Source organism: Leptopilina boulardi, unplaced genomic scaffold, assembly GCF_019393585.1.
Source record: "Leptopilina boulardi isolate dan_hultmark-lab unplaced genomic scaffold, ZJU_Lbou_2.1 LbouV2_212, whole genome shotgun sequence".
NCBI lineage: Eukaryota > Metazoa > Arthropoda > Insecta > Hymenoptera > Figitidae > Leptopilina > Leptopilina boulardi.
Window position 1 is genome coordinate 378,446 of NW_026137766.1, and position 21,950 is coordinate 400,395.

The following is a 21,950-nucleotide window of genomic DNA, read 5'->3' on the forward strand; positions in this document are numbered from 1 at the left end:
TAGGAAAACGTCATTTCATAAAAAATAATAATAATAAATAAATAAAAATCATATATAAAAACATTAGAACTAAAAAAATTGTTGGATGAAAAAAAGTCAAAATTTTAAAAAAATACTAGAATTTAGAAAAAAATAGTATTATTCACCTTACACATTTCGGCACCGTTCACTGTAAACATGGGTCACTCGTGCACTTTTCGAAATTCGATTGACACCTGTAACTGCTCTTCACGTATTAAACCTTCAGTACATACTAAGGGAGTATGTAGCCCCTTAGTGTTCTATTTTTTAGGGTATAGTTTGGCCGACCCCCCTATCCCCCCTCCGAGCTAGGAAAGAGTGTCACTTTTCGAAAGGCACGAGTGACCCATGGTTACAGCTTAAGGGTTAAAAAACAGCGTGAAAAACTTTAACACTGCAAATTCACGACGCGAACGGCGTATGGTTAATCTTGACATCCCGTGAATGAAAAATGACGCTATATTTACGAGAACAGCGCATGCGCAATTCAGCATGCCAACAATCTGGTCCTGGGAACCAAACTATTTAGTTCGTAAACAAGAAAGCTTCAAATATAATTTTTGGTAGAGCCAACTAAATTTCCGGATTGATTGCCATTTTCTATTCTGTTGAGATAACCATATTTTAGTACCGCCAACTAAAAATCTTAAACTAAATTATTTTCTTATTATTACGAAATTATTTTTCTCAGTGTAGAAAATTAAGTATAATACATCATGTATTAAAGGCACCCATCTCTGCCTGCTGGACACCCTGGACATACTATATTTTTCGAATTTCTTAAAAAATTTCTTTTTAGTCTCTCATCTATGGGTTTTTAATATAGATTAATAAAAAAAATTTTAAGCACAAAAATTATTTTCATTTACAAGAGAAAACTTTTTTTCATTCGTTAAAAAGAGATAATTAACTCACAGTTTTATATTCTTTTCAAAGTGTTGCTGAAATTTTATGATGTTTATTTTAAAAATTCATCAATTTTATTTTCACCTACTAAAAATTTATTTTGAACTACAGTTGGTGAAACTTTGTTCAAAAGCGCATGTGTAGCCATTTTACCCAACTTTTTGAGTAAACATTATACAAAACATTTTCTCAGTGTAGTTAACTGCATTTGGTAGCATCTGAAGTGCTAAACTTATGCTTACTATAGACATTCAAACATCTAATTATAGATTAGTAATGTAGGATCATATTCTACAGATAGTAAACTAATTTTTAAAGCAAAAAAAATTGTAAAAAAATTTTGTTTTACACGAGTTTCCCCCTTAAAGATGAAATGATTTTTCTTTGTTCGAAAATGTTTTGAGAGTGTATTTTAAAAAAGGTTAAGGATATCAAATGGCTTTTGAAATAGTATATATATATATATAAAGTTAGTCCACCAGCTGCCGGTTATTATTCCTATATGTTGGTTTGGTCCACTTCTGGATGTGTTGGGTCGAAAGAACTGATTCATCGCGATTCATCGTCGATGAATCACGTTTTATGTAAGATGTTTTTAGATTCTGGCACCGATGCAATAAGCTGCATTTTCTTCTGGATAATCAAAATTCGATAATAATCACACGCTTATTAGAAAACAAAAATAAATAACTATAGGTATCTAGATTTAAAAAAAATCTTTTTGCGTTTTTTCTACAATTGTGCATCGATAGGTATCAAGTTATCGATAATATTGATTAATAATTTATTACAATCAGTTTTTTGTTATTATATATTAGGTACTATTTGACGGTGGTCTTGAAGTAGAATAAACTTCTTCTACGTCGACAAAAAAATCATTTGTACCATCTTTCAATGAATCATCTCAAGTTTCAAAATCATCAATTTGTTTGAATTTCTGAAGTTAATTGTGTATGTTTGTATATATGTATATCAGGAACCTTCACATCATCAAAAAAAAAATTCAAAAACACTTTTTTTCTGATCAGAATATTAGAATCAAATTGTCAACTTTGTTTATTTTTGTTTCAGGTACATGAATCAAAACCTCGATCAAACCTCTAGTTTATTTAAGTTTTGATTTTGAAATCAGATTCAAAAATTAACTTTCTATTCCGTTTGTTAAACGAAATGAAAGTAGAATGTACGTAAATAAACTTAATTAAAAGTAAATTCTACACAGAAAAAACTGAACTCAGAATGAGCCGTGTAGGCGGCTCATTTTTATGTGTAACAAAAATGAACCAGGTTGTTGGCGCCACTGTCTATGTCGTTTAGCATTGGCTCATTTTGATTTGCAACAAAAATGAGACTAGGTTTTTTTTGTGTACTTACGTTTCATTTAATTTCTGTATTATCGATAGGTAGAACATTCGCTACTGCTAACTACTTTTTAGTTTTGCTAATGGCAATAAGTACACAAAAAAAACCTAATCTCAAATTGAGTTCAAAATTTATACTGAATTTGATGCGCATCAAAAATGAGACAGGCAGATGGCGCCACGTTCTGCCATTTAACATGAATTAATTTTGAGATACAACAAATATTAATCCAACTTTTTTGTGTGTTGAGTTACTAAGAATTGGTAGTGGAATTAACTGTGGCGGAATTGTGCAAAGAAAGAGATCGCTGTTTAAGAGAAAATACTTGTTGGATTTATTTAATATATCGACCTTACGGGAATTCTCTCTTGATTGAAATCGTGACAAGAAAGCTGTGGCTAAGTTATCATTTTGTTTGATTGTATCGTGTTTCAAAAGGTTATCCTTTTCCCTTTTTTTACTAATCTCGACGAAATCTTCTCCAAGATTGTCGATAATTGATTTTTTTAGAGTTTTTTGGGAGTGATGTAAAATTTGTACCGAGGGGGAATTTACTTTGGTAGTCAAGTGTACACTTTCCTGGTAATACTCGGTAATAGCTGTAATATTTTGTAATGTCTTGTAATAATAAGTATTATTGTGTAATACTATGTAATACTTGTAATATTGTGGTATTATGGTGTAATACTTTAAAAAATTTAAAGAAAATTAAAGCAAAAACTGTTAATATAAATAAAAATTTTAAATACTTGTTCAAATGTAGCGCGGGAGTTGATGCTGAAGTATACATAGTAACTTTGCCATAGGTGGCGCCCGGCTGGAAAAAACTTGTACAAAAAAATGTACAAGTTCTTGTACATGTTCATTAATGAACTTGTACATGTTCAAGTAATGTTCTTAAACAAGTTCAGCATCCGGAATTGAGATATATGTTCTTGTACCAGAACTTGTACAAGATTCTGGACAAGAAAATATACTTGTACAAGAAAATGTACATGTTCTTGTACATATTTCTTTGTGCAGGTTTCATGTAAATTTTCTAGTACCAGAGGTGGAACATGTTCTTGTACATGTTCATTTATGTCTTTTAAATAAAAAGTTAAAACTTTAAACGCTGCGCAGTAGTTTTCTTAAGCCTTTACAACTGCGCAATAATTTTCAGCATGCATAAGTGAAGAGTCTTAATAAATATAACTTATTAAAATTTCAAATTTTTTTCAAAAACATTTTTGAACAAATGTTCTTGTGCAAGAACATTAACGTGTTCATATAAAAGTACTTGTACATGAATCCTGCACAAAAAATATGTACAAGAACATGTCTCAATTCCGGATGCTGAACTTGTTCAAGAAAATTACTTGAACATATAAAAAGAAAATGTACAAGTTCATTAATGAACATGTACACGAACTTGTACATTTTTTTGTACAAGTTTTTTCAGCAGGGCAGTATCGAATGTTTACAGAAACAAAACAAAAGATGGTTCTTTAGTAATTGGCCGAATTTTAGCTTTTAGCTACCTTATCGGAATAAGTAAAAAAATCGAGTACAGTAAGACATCTGGAGTGGGATTACAAATAGCGACAGCGCTACGAAGATTTCGCTACGTAGCGATTCAAAGCTACATTCACTTTAAAAAATTTTTTAGCTATCGGGTGACTGAAAAAAATAGTATCATTTTAATAGATTTAGGTTTGTGATTGTTTTTCTGTGTATTTTTTTCTCATAAGTATTTGCTCTATTTTATAATTTAACAATTTTTTTTTAGAATCAAGGATGTATCTTTATAAATCAATTTATAAGGATTTCCTACGATGAAGAAAGAAGCAATTAAAAGAAATATCTAAAAGCATGTCAAATTCATAAAGTGTAACACTTCAAATCTCAAAAGTTATAAAAAAGCCAATTTAAGGCAAAGATAATTCTTAATATTATTATATTAACACTTTTATTTATAAATTTAAACCTTAAATTTTTTTATAATTAATAATTATAAACTATATAAAACATAATAATAATAAAGAAACAAGATGTAAATTCAGATGTTTATTACATAAACATTTTGCTTCCTCTTTACGATCAGCAAAAAAATTTACTTCCTATCGTGCAAGATGTTACAAGTGAAGAGAAAAGCGAGGACGAAGAAGATGAAGAACTCGAAGAAAATATCGTCAGTGAACTACCTACTGCAATCAAGGCCTTAGAAGTTGCTTCCTCGTTGTCCCAGTTTGTACATGGTAGTTTCGAAAGTGATAAGATTAAAAGTGCAATGTCCAGTTTTCACAATGCAATAAGAGACTACTACTATTCAAAAAAAGTGTAAAAGCAGACAAAAATAAATGACTTTTTACTGTAAATCCAGAAATCCAGAATACAAATTTTATTTGAATTACAAGAGTCTATGTATAAAAACAAATTTAATTTGAAATACATTTGTTTCACTTCACAGCTTATTGTCCGTTTACTATGACGTCCGCTTAGTATGACCAAATTTCTATGACCCTTCAATGTCATTATAAACGGATCCTACTGTATACCAATCGATTCGTTTTCATGCAAGGAATACAATTATTTCAATATATAAACTTCAATTTAAAAAATCACAAAATTTTATTGCCAAAATGGGAATTTTTGATTTTTTAACTTTCATTAATTCTTTAAATTTAAATTGAAACTATACTTTAGAAATACCAATCGATTTGTCTTGACGTAAGGAATACGATTTTATTATATATATATAACTTTAAGTTTTTCTATTTAAAAATTTTCAAAATTTAAAATTTTTGAAATCCTTTGGTCAGATTTGAGATATTAATATGATAAATAAGCCTACCAAATTTTATCTAAATCCATTAAAACCTGTTAAAGTTATCGTCTAAACAAAAAAGGGATCCAAACACACACACACATACATACATCCGGACAATTGATCAGGATCTCATATAATATATTTCTATATAGAAAAAAATTTGTTTCCGCCACTTTGAAAAGTTCTATAAACGAAAGGACTACAAAGCTTCCTTCACGAGGAAGCAAAAAGAAGACATTTATTTCCAATTTCTATCCTTACAAAAAATCAAGAAAATAATTCAACTTTATCCAATAATAATAAACTATTTACTTTTCTTCTTTTCTTTATATTAGTAATTAAATATTTATTGCATTTATATTTATTATCTTTTTCATAGGATTAAAAGTTTCTATAAGACATTGTCTAAAATGGGAAAAAAAATTTAATTTAAATAATTTTGAAAATATAACCTCGGAAATAGAATTTTTGTTCTCACGCAAGGGTTCACTAAAAAAATGTATAGGGCATTTTTTGTGAGTTAAAGAGTTTCTCAAGAAATAAAAATTTAAATTAATTTAATTAAAAAATAATTAATTTAATTTAAAAAATTTATCAATTTTTAACTTTAGGCTGGTAAAGAACATCCTAATTTTAAATCTCATGCAATTATTATTTTTAATTCTTGCAATAAAATTAATTTTCTTAATTTTTATTTATTAAATTAAAAAAATTTATTTCATTTATAAATTATTTTAACATTAAACTAGATAATGGTGTTCAACGTAACTAGCAACAAAAACATCTAAATAAAAAAACAACTTTTTTTTTAAAGGAGATGTTTTTCGAGGTAACTACAAGAGGGTTTTTTTTTTATTTTTCGCAGCACTTGAAACTCAAAAACCCGATTTTCACTGAAAAAATCGATCTATTTTTTACTGTATAATTAATAATTATTTAAAAAAAAAGAAAAAGCTCTCGTAGTTACCTGGGGAAATAAGTCAAGACGTATTGAGCCAAATTACAAAACGATTGGTTCAGTAGATTTTGAGATATCGTGAACACGAACTTAAAAAATGTCATTTCAAGAAAAACGCAATTTTAAATTTTGACAATTTTTGAAATCTGACTTCAGATTCGTAATCAGCGACCTCGACCCCAGAACTTATACATACACATTAACAACATCAGAAAACATTCAGAAATGTCCGCAAAAGGTTAAACACAAACTCAATTCAAAATATCCGAAAACACAGCCCGCGGAGCAACCGACACTTGAATGCTCAAATGCTCATAACTTCGTCAATTTTGTTTCGATCGGCTTGAAATTTTTACACAATATTCTTGAAATATTATACATTCAATTAAAAAAATTAAAAAAATAAATACCATACCCCCCCCTTAAAAATAATAATAATTTAGTAATAGTAATTTAGTAATTCAAAAAAATATATTTTTCAATTGAACTTCTGTTATTTTTTTTTAAATGCCCCCAAAAATATTTTAAAAAATATTTTTTCATCGTACATTATATATTTTTATTAAAATCACTTAAAAATATATTTTTTCTAAATTATAAAAATTTATTGTCTTTGTGGAAAGCTTAATATAAGCTTCCCACAATAATGTGTATATTGTCTGCGATCGTGTGGAATGTTTGGTGAGACGTTCTCGCGAGTAGATATAATAAACAATGTCTGATAAATGAGAAAAGGAAGCATTAACCTTGAACGAGATGGAAGAGGAGGAGGGTGCTTATTTTGAGAGAAGGTGTTCAAGATCATTAGTAATTTATTCTCGACGTCACCCTCATGACGTTTCATCCGGTTGGCATACGATTCTTATGTTCCTGAACTTGAAACAGTCAAAAGTTATAACTACAATAATATCTCGGCAGGAGCATTTTAAACTCAAGTTATGAGCACATAAACGTGCACAGGCTACGATGGCACGCGTTTATATATTCTTGAAAAGAACACCAGTACTATATGTAATGCAGTTGCGTCGTCAGTTAAAATGAGAAGTCGCATTCGTACATCATTTGGACAATATATACTTTCAAAATTTTGAGCATACCTAATTTAAAAATTCATCGCAAGTCACGAAATATGTTAATCAAGTCTTACTTTATTAAGTATAAATAGTTATTTAACTCGGAGAAAAATTTATTTTTTAATAATAATAATTTTTATTATAAACGATTTTTTAATTGTGTTAAAATTCAAAAAATTTACTGTAAAATATTTATTCTGTTGTTATTACAAATATTGAGAAACAATAATTGATCAAATTATTTAAAAAATATAGTTTCACAATAAGTTAAAATACATACATACTTATTCACAACTTCTAATAGTTATTTTTAAAATAAGTATTCTATTTCTATTTTCATTGTGCGCACCCCTACAAATTCTTTAGTGTCGCACTCAAATCCATATATCTTTAATATAAATTCAAATATTTTATATTTTATTTAGAATTTTTTTAAACATTAACAATTTTGGAAGTTAAATAAGCTAGTAAAAAATTATAATCGATTATAGGATATCGATAATACAATTTGATTGTCCCACTCTTTAAATCTGAATCAGTCATATCTCACTGATTAGCAGTAGAAATCTTCCTATTGCCATAGCGAGAATTGAGCAACTGATAATTAGTAGAAATTTACTGATTCAATTAGTAAAATATCAATTACTGATTGAATCAGTAATATAAATATATGGCGGCGGCAGCAAAATCTACTGATTTAATAGTTAATTTTAAAGGTTATGTTATATACAAATTACTGGTTTACATAAGTTATTTTCTATTGCTTGTATATTCACTAATTATATTAGTAAATTTCAAAAAATAACTGAAACTTCAGTTAAAATGAAAAGTACTGATTGAATTAGTAAAATTTCTACTGATTCAGATTTAGAAAGCAAGTGCGAAATCTACACGGCGCAATGCTGGCCAAGTACTGGAAAAACTGGCAGATAGTTTTGTTAGACAATACCAATTATTAGGAGCCATTATTCAGGCAAGGAAAAAAATTTCCTGTATTATCAACGGCAACTCTAGCGCCATCTAAAAACCGCCGTTAAAGTATTCACAGAACGCTGATTTTTGTGAAACAAACAAATCTCATAGAGTGTGTCACACTTATATTATTTCACAAGCGTTATGCCTTTGTTTTAATGCAAATAGGATTCCCAATTTATGTGTCGGAAACTCAAATTTCTGATAGTCTGCATGACAATTTATACAATTGCACTGCAAAAAGAAGTATCTTATTTTAAGATGTTTTTGTAGCGTTTTTAAGACATTAAAATGTTTAAGATGTTTTGATGTCTTGAAAACGCTACTAAAACATTTTAAAATAAGATACTTTTCTTTGTAGTGTGTCAGTTCTGAAAATTGCCACAGTGGGCGTGGACTAACTTTAACCCAAATGTACTGGCCCCTCTCGGCTATCTTCAGATATTAATTCCACATTATTTTCTGAATAATTTGAACCTAAGATAAAAAAAATCGGTAGAGGGATTTCCGAATAAAGTTGATTTTTGTGTATTTTTAACTTTTTATAGTATTTTTTTACTTTGAAACAGTCGAATACTAATCAATTCGATTTCTAATCATGCATAAATTCTTTCTAAAGTTGGCGACTATTCAATTTAGAAGTGGCAAAATTAAATGAGAGTGATTCTCCACGAAGCGTACAATTTCATGTCCCTTGTGTTTTTTAAGAAATAAATTGTACATATTGTAATGAATCCAAGTTTGCAGAATTCAGAAAAGCTTGGTTGTTAAATATATTATTTTTTTATCTTTTTTTCGATGTTAATTCTTGTCCTCAGTTTTATGCGTCATGAGGAAGCTTTTTAATGAAACTGAATTATTTCATAAAAATCAAAACAAAATTTAGTTATACTTTTGCAGAAGCAATAATTAACTCCCCCCCCCAGTAGATATATTATGGTAGAAACTAATTTCATAATTTATTTTTTGCTTTTACACCTTTAAAGCTCCAATTTTACATGGGGAATCACAGAATCTTCATGAGAAAGCCTTCACATATTATATAATAAATTCACTAATTATCAATATTTTCTGTTAAATAAAGTGTAGTTGTATTAATTATTTAGCCAATATAAATGCCGTGAATACGAAACTGACTAAAAATTGCTTATATATTGTTTAAAAAATCAGTATTAATTTTGCGTCATGGGGTAGCTCTATTCATTCAAACGCGTATGTTATTTAGTGGGATTTATATTATGTGTTAATTTTTGTTAAATTTTAAAAATATATTTTGAATAAAAGCAATAACTAAATTAAACGCTACGCGGAGAATTATCCATAAATTCATTACTGCTCGCTCAAAAATATCAAAAGCTAGAAGTCATGAAGAAAATCCGTACTGTGTTTGCCTTTTTTGCTTTGGAAAAACGTCAAAAATAATTCTACTTAAAGATGCAACAAATGATTTAGTCATGAAAAATCATTTGTTGCACCTTTAAGTAGAATTGTTTTTGACGTTTTTCCAAAGCAAAAAAGGCAAACACAGTACGGATTTTCTTCATGACTTCTAGCTTTTGACATTTTTGAGCGAGCAGTAATAAAATTAAACAATGTTATTAACAAACATTGAGTATTATTTCTGACACTTTTAAATTTAATACTTGACAACTTTAGAAAGAATTTATGCATGATTAGAAATCGAATTGATTAATATTCAACTGTTTCAAAGTAAAAAAATACTATAAAAAGTTAAAAATACACAAAAATGGACTTTATTTGTAAATCCCTCTACTGATTTTTTTCATCTTAGGTTCAAATTACTCAGAAAATAATGTGGAATTAATATCTGAAGAGAGCCGAGATGGGCCAGTACTTTTGGGTTAAAGTTAGTCCAAGCCCACCGTGTTGCAGTGTTTTCGCTACAAGAAATTTTCCTCCGTGTGGGGTCAGATAACATTGAAATATATTCAAAAAATCAAAATCGAAAATTTTCACCAACACCCCATTGGGAAATTGCTAAAGCAATCTGCTATTCCTCGATTGGCTTATTCTTATTGTACTGAACAAAATTTCTTAAGAAATTCACAGAAACTCCTGACCAATATTGATCCAACATTTAAATCAATTTTAAATCAATCTTAAGCCAATATTTAAAAAATTAAAGAAAAATTTTTTTTTTAAAAGAATAAAAAACTTTATTAATATCCCCCAAATGTCTATGGTTATATACTGTACTTTAATGATTATTTCAGTTTTAATAATAAAATTTAGGATCCATACTAGTCATTGATACTGATACCTTGTTGGTTCCGTTTCATTTATGAGAAGGAGTATCAATCCTGCCTCCCAGTAGATAGTTTCAGATTTATAAGAGGCACAAAATTTAAAAGTGTAAAAGAAACTATGTAAAGTTTAAAATGTATGGTTTGAATTCCGCGCTTTTTATACTCTGCAACTATCTTCCAGAGGGCAGGGTTGCTACTCGCTTTCTCATGAACGATGAGAAACCTATAAATAAAATTAAATTCGTTTTATAAGATCGTTTATTCTTTTTTTAAGACAGAAAGTCTTTCATTTCATTTAAAGAAAACCCCTATGATTTTTAAAAGATGATTTTAGATCTACAATCAAGTGTTATATTTGTAGGCATTAATTTAAAAAATAAAACAAATATTTTTCTCGCAAAGCTCATTTTGAAAGCATATATTATACAAAGAAAAAACCTCGATCAACATCGTTGTGATGTGGTAAAAAAGTTGATCGTTTCTGAAGGAGGCTGCGTGTGTCGAGTAATAGTAGTATTTTTATATCAACGAGTGTAAGCTCAGTGGCAATCGCCACCGGGCCTCGGCCTCTATTAATAACCACAGACCGGGTTTCCTTTCGTTCACTATATAGCTTCCTCTCTTTACCTTTCGTGTAAACTTTGTATCGTCTCATATTCATTTTAACACTAAAAACAACATTCAAAAATACGACTTTCCTCTTTTTTTAAAATTAGATACAAAAAAATCTAGAATCAAGTAACAATAATAATAACACTAATGTAATAAGTAATAACGCAGATAACCAGCGTACTAGTACGGTGCAAGTATCTCCATACGGTACCATGCACTGTACTGGTTCGTCGTACCGGTACGCTAGCTGTACTGGTACACTCCCAGATAACCAGCGTACTAGTACGATGCAAGTACAGTATGAGTACGGCGTACTAAGCGTACTAGTACTGTACCAGCCATCTACCTCCGTACGGTACCAGGTACTGTACTGGTACGTTGTACCGGTACGCTGTACTGGTACAATACTAGTACGATAAAAGTATGGCGTACTGAAAGTCTTTTGTGAATTAGTATAACGTATCGTTATTGTACTGGTACAATACTGGTATGCTGTATAAAGTAAAAATTCTATACCCCCTCCCTCTCTCCTTCTACAATAGTATTTTAATTATTTTAATTTATTATTAAAAAGGAAAATCTTTGGGAGGACTGAAATAATAACAATTCATTTTTATTTATTTTTATTCAATAATTTTTTTTATTTATATGATATATGTCTGTGCATATATTATATAAAATATGTAACTTGTATTTTCACTTATCTTAGAATACCTGATGTTTTATATTATTCTAATTAATTAACTTTATTAAGTATTAATTGACTGCTTGCTTGTATTTAAACATTATTTCAAAAGAATTTTAAACTTGATGTTTAAAATTGTTTTGATGTTGGGAGAAACACATTATCACATTCTAACCTATAAATATGTTATATGTATAAGAAAAACTATAGCGATGTAACACAATTCAATTTAAAAATATATCAATATCATCAAGATTCAATACGAATTTTTTTTCAATGTAAATGTATAAAAAAAAGTTTGTAAAAGAAAAGATTTAGATTTTTTTCAATCATGGCACAAAGCGTCAAGTCAAAGCAAAACAACATAAATCAACAGCATAAATCTTATAAAAATTGATAATTTACCGACGGAATAGCCGAGGGGCTGTTCACTGAAAATCCAATTGAACAATATTTGAGAATTCATTAAAGATTTTTAAGGATTGCTAGTCATTTTTGTAATTCCTATTTTGAAATTAAGGGAAATAGTGCTTTCATTTTATTTGAAGTAATTACTTGCAAGAGTAAGATTGCAAGAAAAATAGATTAATTGTATAATTCGCCGCCGAATTCGCTCGTATGTCTCCGTAACCATTCGTGACTCGCAACAATTCTTACTGCATGATTTAGAATTTTACTGGAATCGACGAGATTCGTTTGGATTCGCATAGTATTCGACAAATTCGAACGTCCTTTTCAATAATCGTCGGTAATCTCTAATTAAAATACAATATATTCAGAATCAAGAAATTTACATTTTCTTATGTTAATTGATGAATATTCGGAAGATACCTAGTATATTCTCTACATTACAAATCGGGTATTCGAGAGTGAACAGCCCCTCGGGAATAGCTCAGTTGGTTGGTGCTCCTGGCTTTGCGGGTTGAGCGAACGAGGTTCGCGCCCCCCGTCAGCCGGGGATTTTTCCGACACGTGAGCTATTCTGAGCGGGAGGTTTGACGTCTAGGTGCGACGGTATACATTGTCGATTAATTGTCCGATGTATACCGCCGAAACTAGACAGTCGATAAACCGGTTGTACTCAGAAGAGGTTTTTCTACAGTTTCCCTCTTCTCTAAAGAGAAAACCCAATGACGGGTGGTTCAGGCAAAATGCGAGTACTCCTATCTTCGAAAGTCGCACTGTAGGCGCATTAGGTTAAAAAAATTTGCAAAAATTTGTAGAATGGTTATGCTTCATCCATAAAAAGTATTTCTCGGGGACTCTTGTCGAGTGCGTAATATGCCAATAGGGCAGGAGTATAAATGAAAAAAAAAAAAAAAAAAAAAAAATTGATAATTTAATATAAATTTAATTACGAGTATTCAAGATAAGTATAGTAGCACAAGTTACAAACGTTAAAACTTTTGTGATGCATCATAAACCACTTTTTCTACCAAAAATTATTGCACCGTTTTCTGTGACGGGGTCATATTTGACAATTGTTATGAAAGTGAGGTTAAGTCGGCATTACCAGCAAAGAGTCACAGTACGACGTACCAGTCTTATACTTGTATCGTACGAGTATGTACATTTTATAATTCTAACAGTACGACATACTTTTATTATACTAGTACCGTACTGGTACGTACATACATAATTATTCTGTACTGGTATGAAACTAGTATAATACCAGAGTACTCCGTACTCGTAAATAACTATTAGTACGCTTGGCTATCTGGGAATTTATGAATTTTTTTTCGTTTTTAAACTGACTTGAGAATTTTTTTATTTTAATTGAATAGTTAAAATATTTAATTCTTATTCTTATAAAATACAAATTTCTATAATGTCAACAGTGATGATGACAATAATACGACAATTTATATAGGAAATTTTAATATCAACTTCTGTTACAATTTATTATAAATTGAATTAATTAAATTATTATAAGATTTTAATAATTTATTATAAATTAACAATTAAAAGTTTTTACATATAATTTTAATTATATATTAATTGTATTAATACATGTAAAATAAAATTTACGAGGCAATACGTTATACAAAAGTTTGTTGATGTAGGGTCAACCGGGGTAAATCCGAACGCTTTTAGTAAGTTTCAACAATAACATAAGTTTTTTCTTTAAAAAAAAAATACTTCCGGTATTCTGGTGCATGAAGTTGTTACTTTACTTCCATAGAACAATTTTATGGGGTAGAAAAATTTTTTGATAAATTACAATCGCAGGAAACTTAGCGTTCGTATTTACCTCGATACTTTGCAACTTTCCTAAAATATGGGGGTAAATACGAACGCCACTGTATTTCAGAAAAATCTTAGGGAAAATAAATTTAAAGTATTGCAATTGTTAAACTTATATAAAAACTCAAAAAAATACGATAATAAACCTATTATGTAATAATGCATCATATATAAATACAAAAATCAAACAGGTTAAAAATTAAAATGCATTACACAATTAAAACCTTCAATAACTTTATCAAATCATAACGGATTTTTGCAAAACTTGGTACAGAAAGTATTTTGGAGTGATTGAATGTAAATACAAAAATAAAAGTCAAATTTTTTAAATTCAAAATGGCGGACTTTCCTAAAACTTATTTTTAAAAATGATCAAATTTGCTAACCCTGAAACCCCCCGAGTAACAATTTTCGAGCGAATCCAATGAATTTTTTAATTCTCGTCCGCCATTTTGAATTTTGAAAAACTGACTTCAAATTGGTAATTAGCGACCCCAAAAACCGTAGAATACCAAATTTTATTAAGATCCTGAAAAACTTTTTTCAACAAACCATTTGGCAAAAAAATTGAAACACTCCTTCGAGAGAATAGAGATTAGGTTTCTGCTTATTAATTACTAACGAGGATACATATAGAAAGAAAAACTTTTTTCTATGTACTTTTATAATGTTAAAATAATAGTATAATCAAATAAAAACAATTTTGTGTGGCTCTGATGTAAAAAAAAATTATTAAAAATACCGTTCGGATTTACCCCAGTTTTCCAATTTTCTTGGGTAAATACGAACGGTCTGATATTATTAATAAAATTTTACAGAAGGCAAAAATCAAATATAGTTTCTGTTCTAGTATTCATAACAAACAATTATAAATAATAAAATGAATTTTTAGCTTCTTTTTCTTCAAATACGAGACAAAATACTGAAAGAGTGTCATCTTTGATTTTCAATCTTTTTTGCAATACTTGTTATCTTTGTTAATGCTGTTGCTAATTAACAAACAAAAAATGGGATAATACTTAGAATCTCTTCAAGAGGATCTGAGGTAAAAATTCTCATATCGAACTTATTTTTAAAAATTTTAATTAAGCTGAAATAATTAGCGTTCGGATTTACCCCCCGTTCGGATTTACCCCGACTGACCCTATCCTAAACATTTCTAAGAAAATAAAATTGGAGTTTAAGTGCTGCAGTTCGTATTATTCGTTAAATATTAAAATCCGGAAGAGTCTCCAATGAGGAAGTGTCTACATACCTATATATATATATATGGGTGATTCCACGTCAGATTTTAGTTCAAATTTTAAATTCGTCCAAAACTATTTTTTTTTCATTCTTCATAGTAAAAAAACGTATACGTATTTTTTTTTTTTTTTGGTGCCCAAATTTTTGAGTTATGAATTTTCAAAATTTTGGTTTTTGAAAAGTAGACCTATTTTCAACGACCTACAACTTGAAAACTATTGAATTCAGAAAAATTTCATTAAGAGAAAAAAGTTTCGATTTTTTGTTTAGATACCTGAAAATAATAAAAAACGTTTGCACAAAGTTTTGGAGTGGGCCTGATGAGTTTAATGGGTGAAAATGAATTTTTAAACTCTGCGTGCAAGTTGAGCGCGCGACGTACAATCCGAATTTTGCTAGTTTAAGTAGGAGTGTTTTTTTAAAGTTAGTTTTTAATTTGTTTTTTTTATTTTATAACATATCTATTACAATTAATACTTTAAAATAATAATACTGATAATATAATTATTATTTTCTTATATATATTCAGTTTATGTTTTTCGTTGAGATTTAGTTGTTTACTTATTTTTTGTTATTCGTCCAGATTTTGTCGTTCGCGGAGATTTTCTTTTTCGTTGAGGTTCAGCAGTTTTCTTAGATTTGGTTTTTTCGTAACTGCTGAACCTCAACGAAAAAGAAAATCTCCGCGAACGACAAAATCTGGACGAATAACAAAAAATAAGTAAACAACTAAATCTCAACGAAAAACATAAACTGAATATATATAAGAAAATAATAATTATATTATCAGTATTATTATTTTAAAGTATTAATTGTAATAGATATGTTATAAAATAAAAAAACAAATTAAAAACTAACTTTAAAAAAAACACTCCTACTTGAACTAGCAAAATTCGGATTGTACGTCGCGCGCTCAACTTGCACGCAGAGTTTAAAAATTCATTTTCACCCATTAAACTCATCAGGCCCACTCCAAAACTTTGTGCAAACGTTTTTTATTATTTTCAGGTATCTAATGAAAAAAAAAATTAAAAAAAAATGTCCAAATTGAAAAAAAATGAATTTGTTTATAAAAAATTATTATTTTTTTAATAAAAATTCAAAAATAATTTTTTTTTTGACATTATTAAAAAGTCGACAAAAAATCGAAACTTTTTCCCTTAATGAAATTTTTCTAAATTCAATAGTTTTCAAGTTGTAGGTCGTTGAAAATAGGTCTACTTTTCAAAAACCAAAATTTTGAAAATTCATAACTCAAAAATTTGGGCACCAAAAAAAAAAAAAAAATACGTATACGTTTTTTTACTATGAAGAATGAATAAAAAATAGTTTTGGACGAATTTAAAATTTGAACTAAAATCTGACGTGGAATCACCCATATATACTAATAATAATTTTATTAGGGGGGCCTCGCCCCTCTCCGCGCTATGCTCCAACCACCTATTTAAATTTACTAAAAATATTAAATATTATTTTGATTAAATTTATATTTAATAAATAAAAAGTTTTTAAATTTGAGCAGCAGAAATTTATTTATATTTTACTATGAACATAAACTATATTTCAACTGGCATCCATAAACTAAATTTTCATCTATTCTACAATTAAAAAATTAATTAGAAACGGAATAAGTTTTCATATGTTTTCAAAGATTAATTTTACTTAAATTCTTTTAAAAAAAATTTATTATTTTATTTTAAAGAATTTGTTTCTAAGATGCACCACGGATGACGTCCTTCTAACCTATGACCCGAATTTTAGGGTTATGTCAGATTTTTTTCTATGACTTTGACCAAATTTTGAGATTATGTTCGCCTCCACGCCTATGACCTTTAACGTAAATTTGAGGCTATGTTCTCCTTTGACCTATGACCTTTGATATTTTAAGGGGGAGGCTCATCTCTTGACTTCTGATAATAATTTTGAGGTTATGTCTGTCTCAACTCCTTCAAAAACTTTGGTTTTTGACATATGTCCTTGATTTTTGAGGTTATGTTCGTTGTAATCTATGATTCTGTCGTTTGACTTTGAGTATTGATGTTATATTAATTTTTAACCTATGTTTTTGATATAGATTGTACAACATCTGAAATTTTCGAGACAAATTCTGAACGGTACGCGAGTTTGAATACTTCGCGAGTTAAATGGTAGGCGAGTACTGTGAGCTCCCGCGTAGCGTCGAAATTCTCGCCTAGCGTTCATTCTTGAATCAGCGGCAGCGGCGGTAGCGATATCTTTTTATAATATAGTATATATATATATATATATATATATATATATATATATATATATATATATATATATATATATATATATATATGAGAGATTCTTTTTCAATCGCCCCAGCCCAAAAAGTCAATGTTCTGGGATTGGCTTCATACTTTGGTAAATTGTTATCCTATATGATAGTAATAAATCCCTAAAATATAAACTCATTAAAAAAATATTTGTAGAAAGTAGAGGGGGTTGAAGTTTTGACGTTAAGGGTAACATTGTCATTTTCAAATCCGTATAACTATGACAAAAGTTAATGGATTTTAATTTATCTATAATGAATTTTAATGCATTTTTCACGTACTTTTCAAAAATGTATACAAAATTTAGAAAAAAAAAGTTTTGACCCCTTTTTTTCAAAATCAACAACAACAACAGCAAAGATGAGGTTATTGACCTGAGGTATACACATATAAGCTTTGCATTATAATAAAAAAATGTCAATTGAGAGTTAATATTTTTTTTAAGTCGATAGCGATTTCACATTTTACTTCCTTAATCATTGAAATATGTTGTACAAATATTTTTATAAAAAATCAATATTGATTTTTAAGTATGAGTGAATCATGTGTTATACAAACTTTCACGTTCCATTGGTAATATATATATATATATATATATATACAGTAAAAACCCGTGTATCCGGACTAATAGATGCAGGCAGTTGTCCGAATATGCGAAAATCAGAATAATCGAAATTACAAAACACACAAATTTTCTTTATATAATTTTTGGTATGTATTTATTCACAAACATTGAAAAAAAAAATTCTTAAATACAATATAAATAAATACTTACATAAATATTGAGTAAAAATTATTTTAGAAAAGTTTGCATAAATATTTTTTAAAAAAATTTAAATTAAAACGCAACAATTCGTGTGAAAATATAAAATTCACATACATATTTGGACAATTATAGGCATAAATTAAAATGACTATAATCATTCCGTGTGGAAAAATTTTGTGGAAGTCTAGCTCGGTCTAGCGTCTAGAAAAAGTCTTACCAGTCATAGGCAAGCCCGTCTAAACTAGTAGGTCTTGCTATTCGCTATGAAGCGTTTCAATATAAACGTAGTCGAGTTCGTCTTATCTAGACTGTTTTTCAAGACTCAGGCCAGCGACTTTAAAACGCTACTTGACAAACGTGTATTTGTTATATTATGGTCGTTTGCGGTTGTCAGCGTACTTTTATAGTTGTTACACCTTTATGAAATTCTTTTTTTTGTAAAATGCTTTTGTAAAATACTTTTGTGAATTACTTTTGTAATTGTGTAACAATATTTTTAAATTATATATTTTTTACAATTTTTACTAATTACAATTTAATATATATTTTATAATTAGTAATTAATATTATTTAAATTCATACACTGAGAAAAATAATAATGTAATGTTAACAAAATAATTTGGTGGAGCACTTTTAGTTAAGATTACAAAAATTTAGTTGACATAACAGTAACGAAAGAAGCAATCAATCGAGAAATTTAGTTGGCTGTACCAAAAATTTCGTTCAAGCTTTTGCGTCTATTAACTGAATAATTTGGTTCCTCAAACCAAACCGTCTGAATGCTCAATTGCGCATGCGCTGTTCTCGTAAATGTGGCTTATTTCTCTGTTTACGGATGTTACACGTTAACCATGCTTCGCTCTTCGTGTCGTCCAGTTTTATTCAAGTGTTTTCGGGATTTTTATGTGTTTCAGAAATTCGGTAAAAAAGTGTGTGTAGTGATGCATATCGAACAGAGAGAATAAAGCTTGTTAAAAGAACGGAAGTTTTTCTCCAGCCTGTATACTTTATGAAAATAATTTACACTCACATTGTCACTAGGATTCTTAGTGTAGTGGTTAGCGTTCTTGATTTGCGTTGCGTAGTCTGAGGGTTCGATCCCCAGCAGTGTTAGGTTTTTCCGCAATAGAAATTAATTTTAGTAGACATAGGGTGGTAGGTAATATAAAGCGAAAAGAATAAAAGAGGATAACAAAAGTGATAAAATTAAGTGAAAAATAAAAAATATAAGTGTGAGCCAAAAAATAATTTGGTTGAGAAAAGAAAAAAATTTTTTTCATTTAACTAAATTTTTTGTTTGCTTAAAAACAATAAGTTAGTTGTGCAAAACAAAAAATTTGGTAGACCGAACAAAATGATTCAACGAAAAAATTTAGTAGCCCGAACCAAACGGATTAGTTGCACATATATATCAAATAAAAAATTTGGTTTGGAGAACCAAACTTCAGTAGATGATACCAAACAGTTTTCTCAGTGTATATATTGCTGCTAATTTCAATAAAAATATTCTTTGTTTTTTTATAGATGTTTGAAATTTATTTTTTCAATCGAAGAAAAAACTTTGTCACGAATTTATCAACTTATTATATTTATTTATTTTTATATTATATTATTAAGGAGGTTCAACCCATTAACATAACCTCAAATTGAAAAGTAGTTTTTAACAGAACTAAAAATATATTTAAAATTTTTTGCACCTAAATTTTACAGACCCAATTGTACAATTTTGGAAAAAAATTATTTTGAGTTAAAATTTGTTGTAAAATATGTAATAATTAATAAACATTTTGTATTTTTTCTTAAAAATTAGTGAACAATTGTAATTTTTATGAAATTCTTACAAACAATAACTCATTTTGCTCTTTGAAAGATTTTCTACAATTCTATTTGTTGAATTTTATTAAACATATTTTGTTCAACAGTTAATAAACAAATAAAATTTTTATTTTTTATATTTTTTAAATAAAACATTATTTAACAAAAACACAAAATCAGAATTGTAGAGAATCTTTCAAAGCGAAAAATGAGCCATTGTTTATAAAAATTAGATAAAAATCAGAATTGTAGAGAATCTTCCAAAGCGAAAAATGAGTCGGTTCTTCGATCCAGCTGCTCAATTAATGTAAAAAGCAAAAAGAACCCTGAATTTTGAATATCTACCAGTGCTGGGTTATTACTGGTTACTATAATTTTGCCCGTACTGGCAAAATACAGAATTACTACTAAATTCCAGTATTGAACCAGTACTGAACGCCAGTACTAAGCCATTACTAATTACCAGTATTGATAAACGTTATCATCCCAAACATATGCCAGAATTGGTTCAATATTGGTGGTCAGTACTTTGCCAGTAATTGCCAGTACTGGCGCAACACTGCGCCGGTTGTAAATTTTTGCTTGGGTGTTGTTAATTAATGTTAAGTTATGAAAGAAAAATAGTAAAAAACTTCGGATTAAATTAATTAAATAATAAAAAATAATAATTTCTACCAGCGCCCCGAAATTTTTCCACACGGGTGTATATATATAGGGGAGAGTGACAAACAGTCGGACAGTTTAAACAGTAGGACACTTTAATTTTCTGAAAAACTACTTAAAGAAACTCGACCAAAATTTAAATGTAAACCATGTTTATGACAACACACTATCTCCAAAAATTTTAGCCACAATGATTCATTATTTACAAAGAAAATTGGAAAAAAATAATAGCAACTTGACATCGTATTATAAAAATGTAAACTATTATTAAATTATGAGTATTTTTCAACATTCGTTAACGTTATTTAATACAAAATATATATATTTACAAAGTTTGAAGCAGAATATTATTATTGAAATAATTATTCGGTACTTAATAATAGGTGTCCCACTGTTTAACACAAACCTTCAAAACAAGAAAAATGTATCAAATTTGAAAAAAAAGTGTCCCACTGTTTGTCACTCTCCCCTATATATATCATATTTTATTTTAGTTCATTACATCAGTATTATATAGCTAATAATCTCAAGTTATTCAAGAGAAAAAATTGCAATTCATATTTTCAAAAATTATATATATGCATATCTGATATTTGTTTGTATTTAATGTTTGATGAAATAATTCGTATATTTATTTGGACACACAGTGTATTTATCAATAAGAACACAAGGATTGTTCCCTTTTGCGAAAGAAGCAGGTGTGTAGTTGACTTTGCCTGTTCCATCACGGTCACCATGCGACCTTGACCAAGTGATATACACAAAGCCGGAAGTCGAGGGTTGTATTACATACGAGTTTATCGTATCTTAAGAAAATCCTTTTTAAAACTCTATAGAGACGATTACAACAGAGAATTATAAAGTTTTTTTAACAGTCTTATAAATATTTTTAAATTTTCTTTTAGGAATTTTCGGTGCTTTGTGTGCCCACGTAACCCTTTAAAGTAGGTACAATTTAGGTTTAATGTAAGTTTTATGTCGGTTTAAGGTAGACTCAAAAAAAGACTCGCCTACTTCACAGACTGATTTTTTTTGTCGTTTGTAACAGATCTGAATAGATGTTTTTTGTATTCGATGGTTCTGGTTCACTTAGTAACGTGTGCAACGTCATATGCCGTAATCCAAAATCTTACTTCTTATACACTAAAAAAAAATTTATTTCATTCAAATAACTTGAATTATTTGAATCGCATTTATTTGAACCAAATAAATCGTTTTTGGTTCATTTAAATAATTAATTGAATTGAATAAATGA

At 28.7% G+C, this 21,950-nt stretch overlaps 1 protein-coding gene across 10 annotated transcripts in view; it reads right to left on the minus strand.

Annotated features, from left to right (window-relative positions):
• Positions 1–21,950, minus strand: part of LOC127278865 (PDZ and LIM domain protein Zasp) — a 120,372-nt gene that overhangs the window by 62,237 nt on the left and 36,185 nt on the right. Inside the window, exon 1 of one of the 10 annotated variants that reach the window (XM_051300786.1) lies at positions 147–405. The exons of the other annotated variants lie outside the window; for them this stretch is intronic. Coding sequence (XP_051156743.1) covers positions 147–179 — 33 coding nt within the window. The 5' untranslated portion in view covers positions 180–405. Of the gene's footprint in view, positions 1–146; positions 406–21,950 lie in introns of those variants that run through there. 10 annotated transcript variants of the gene reach the window in all.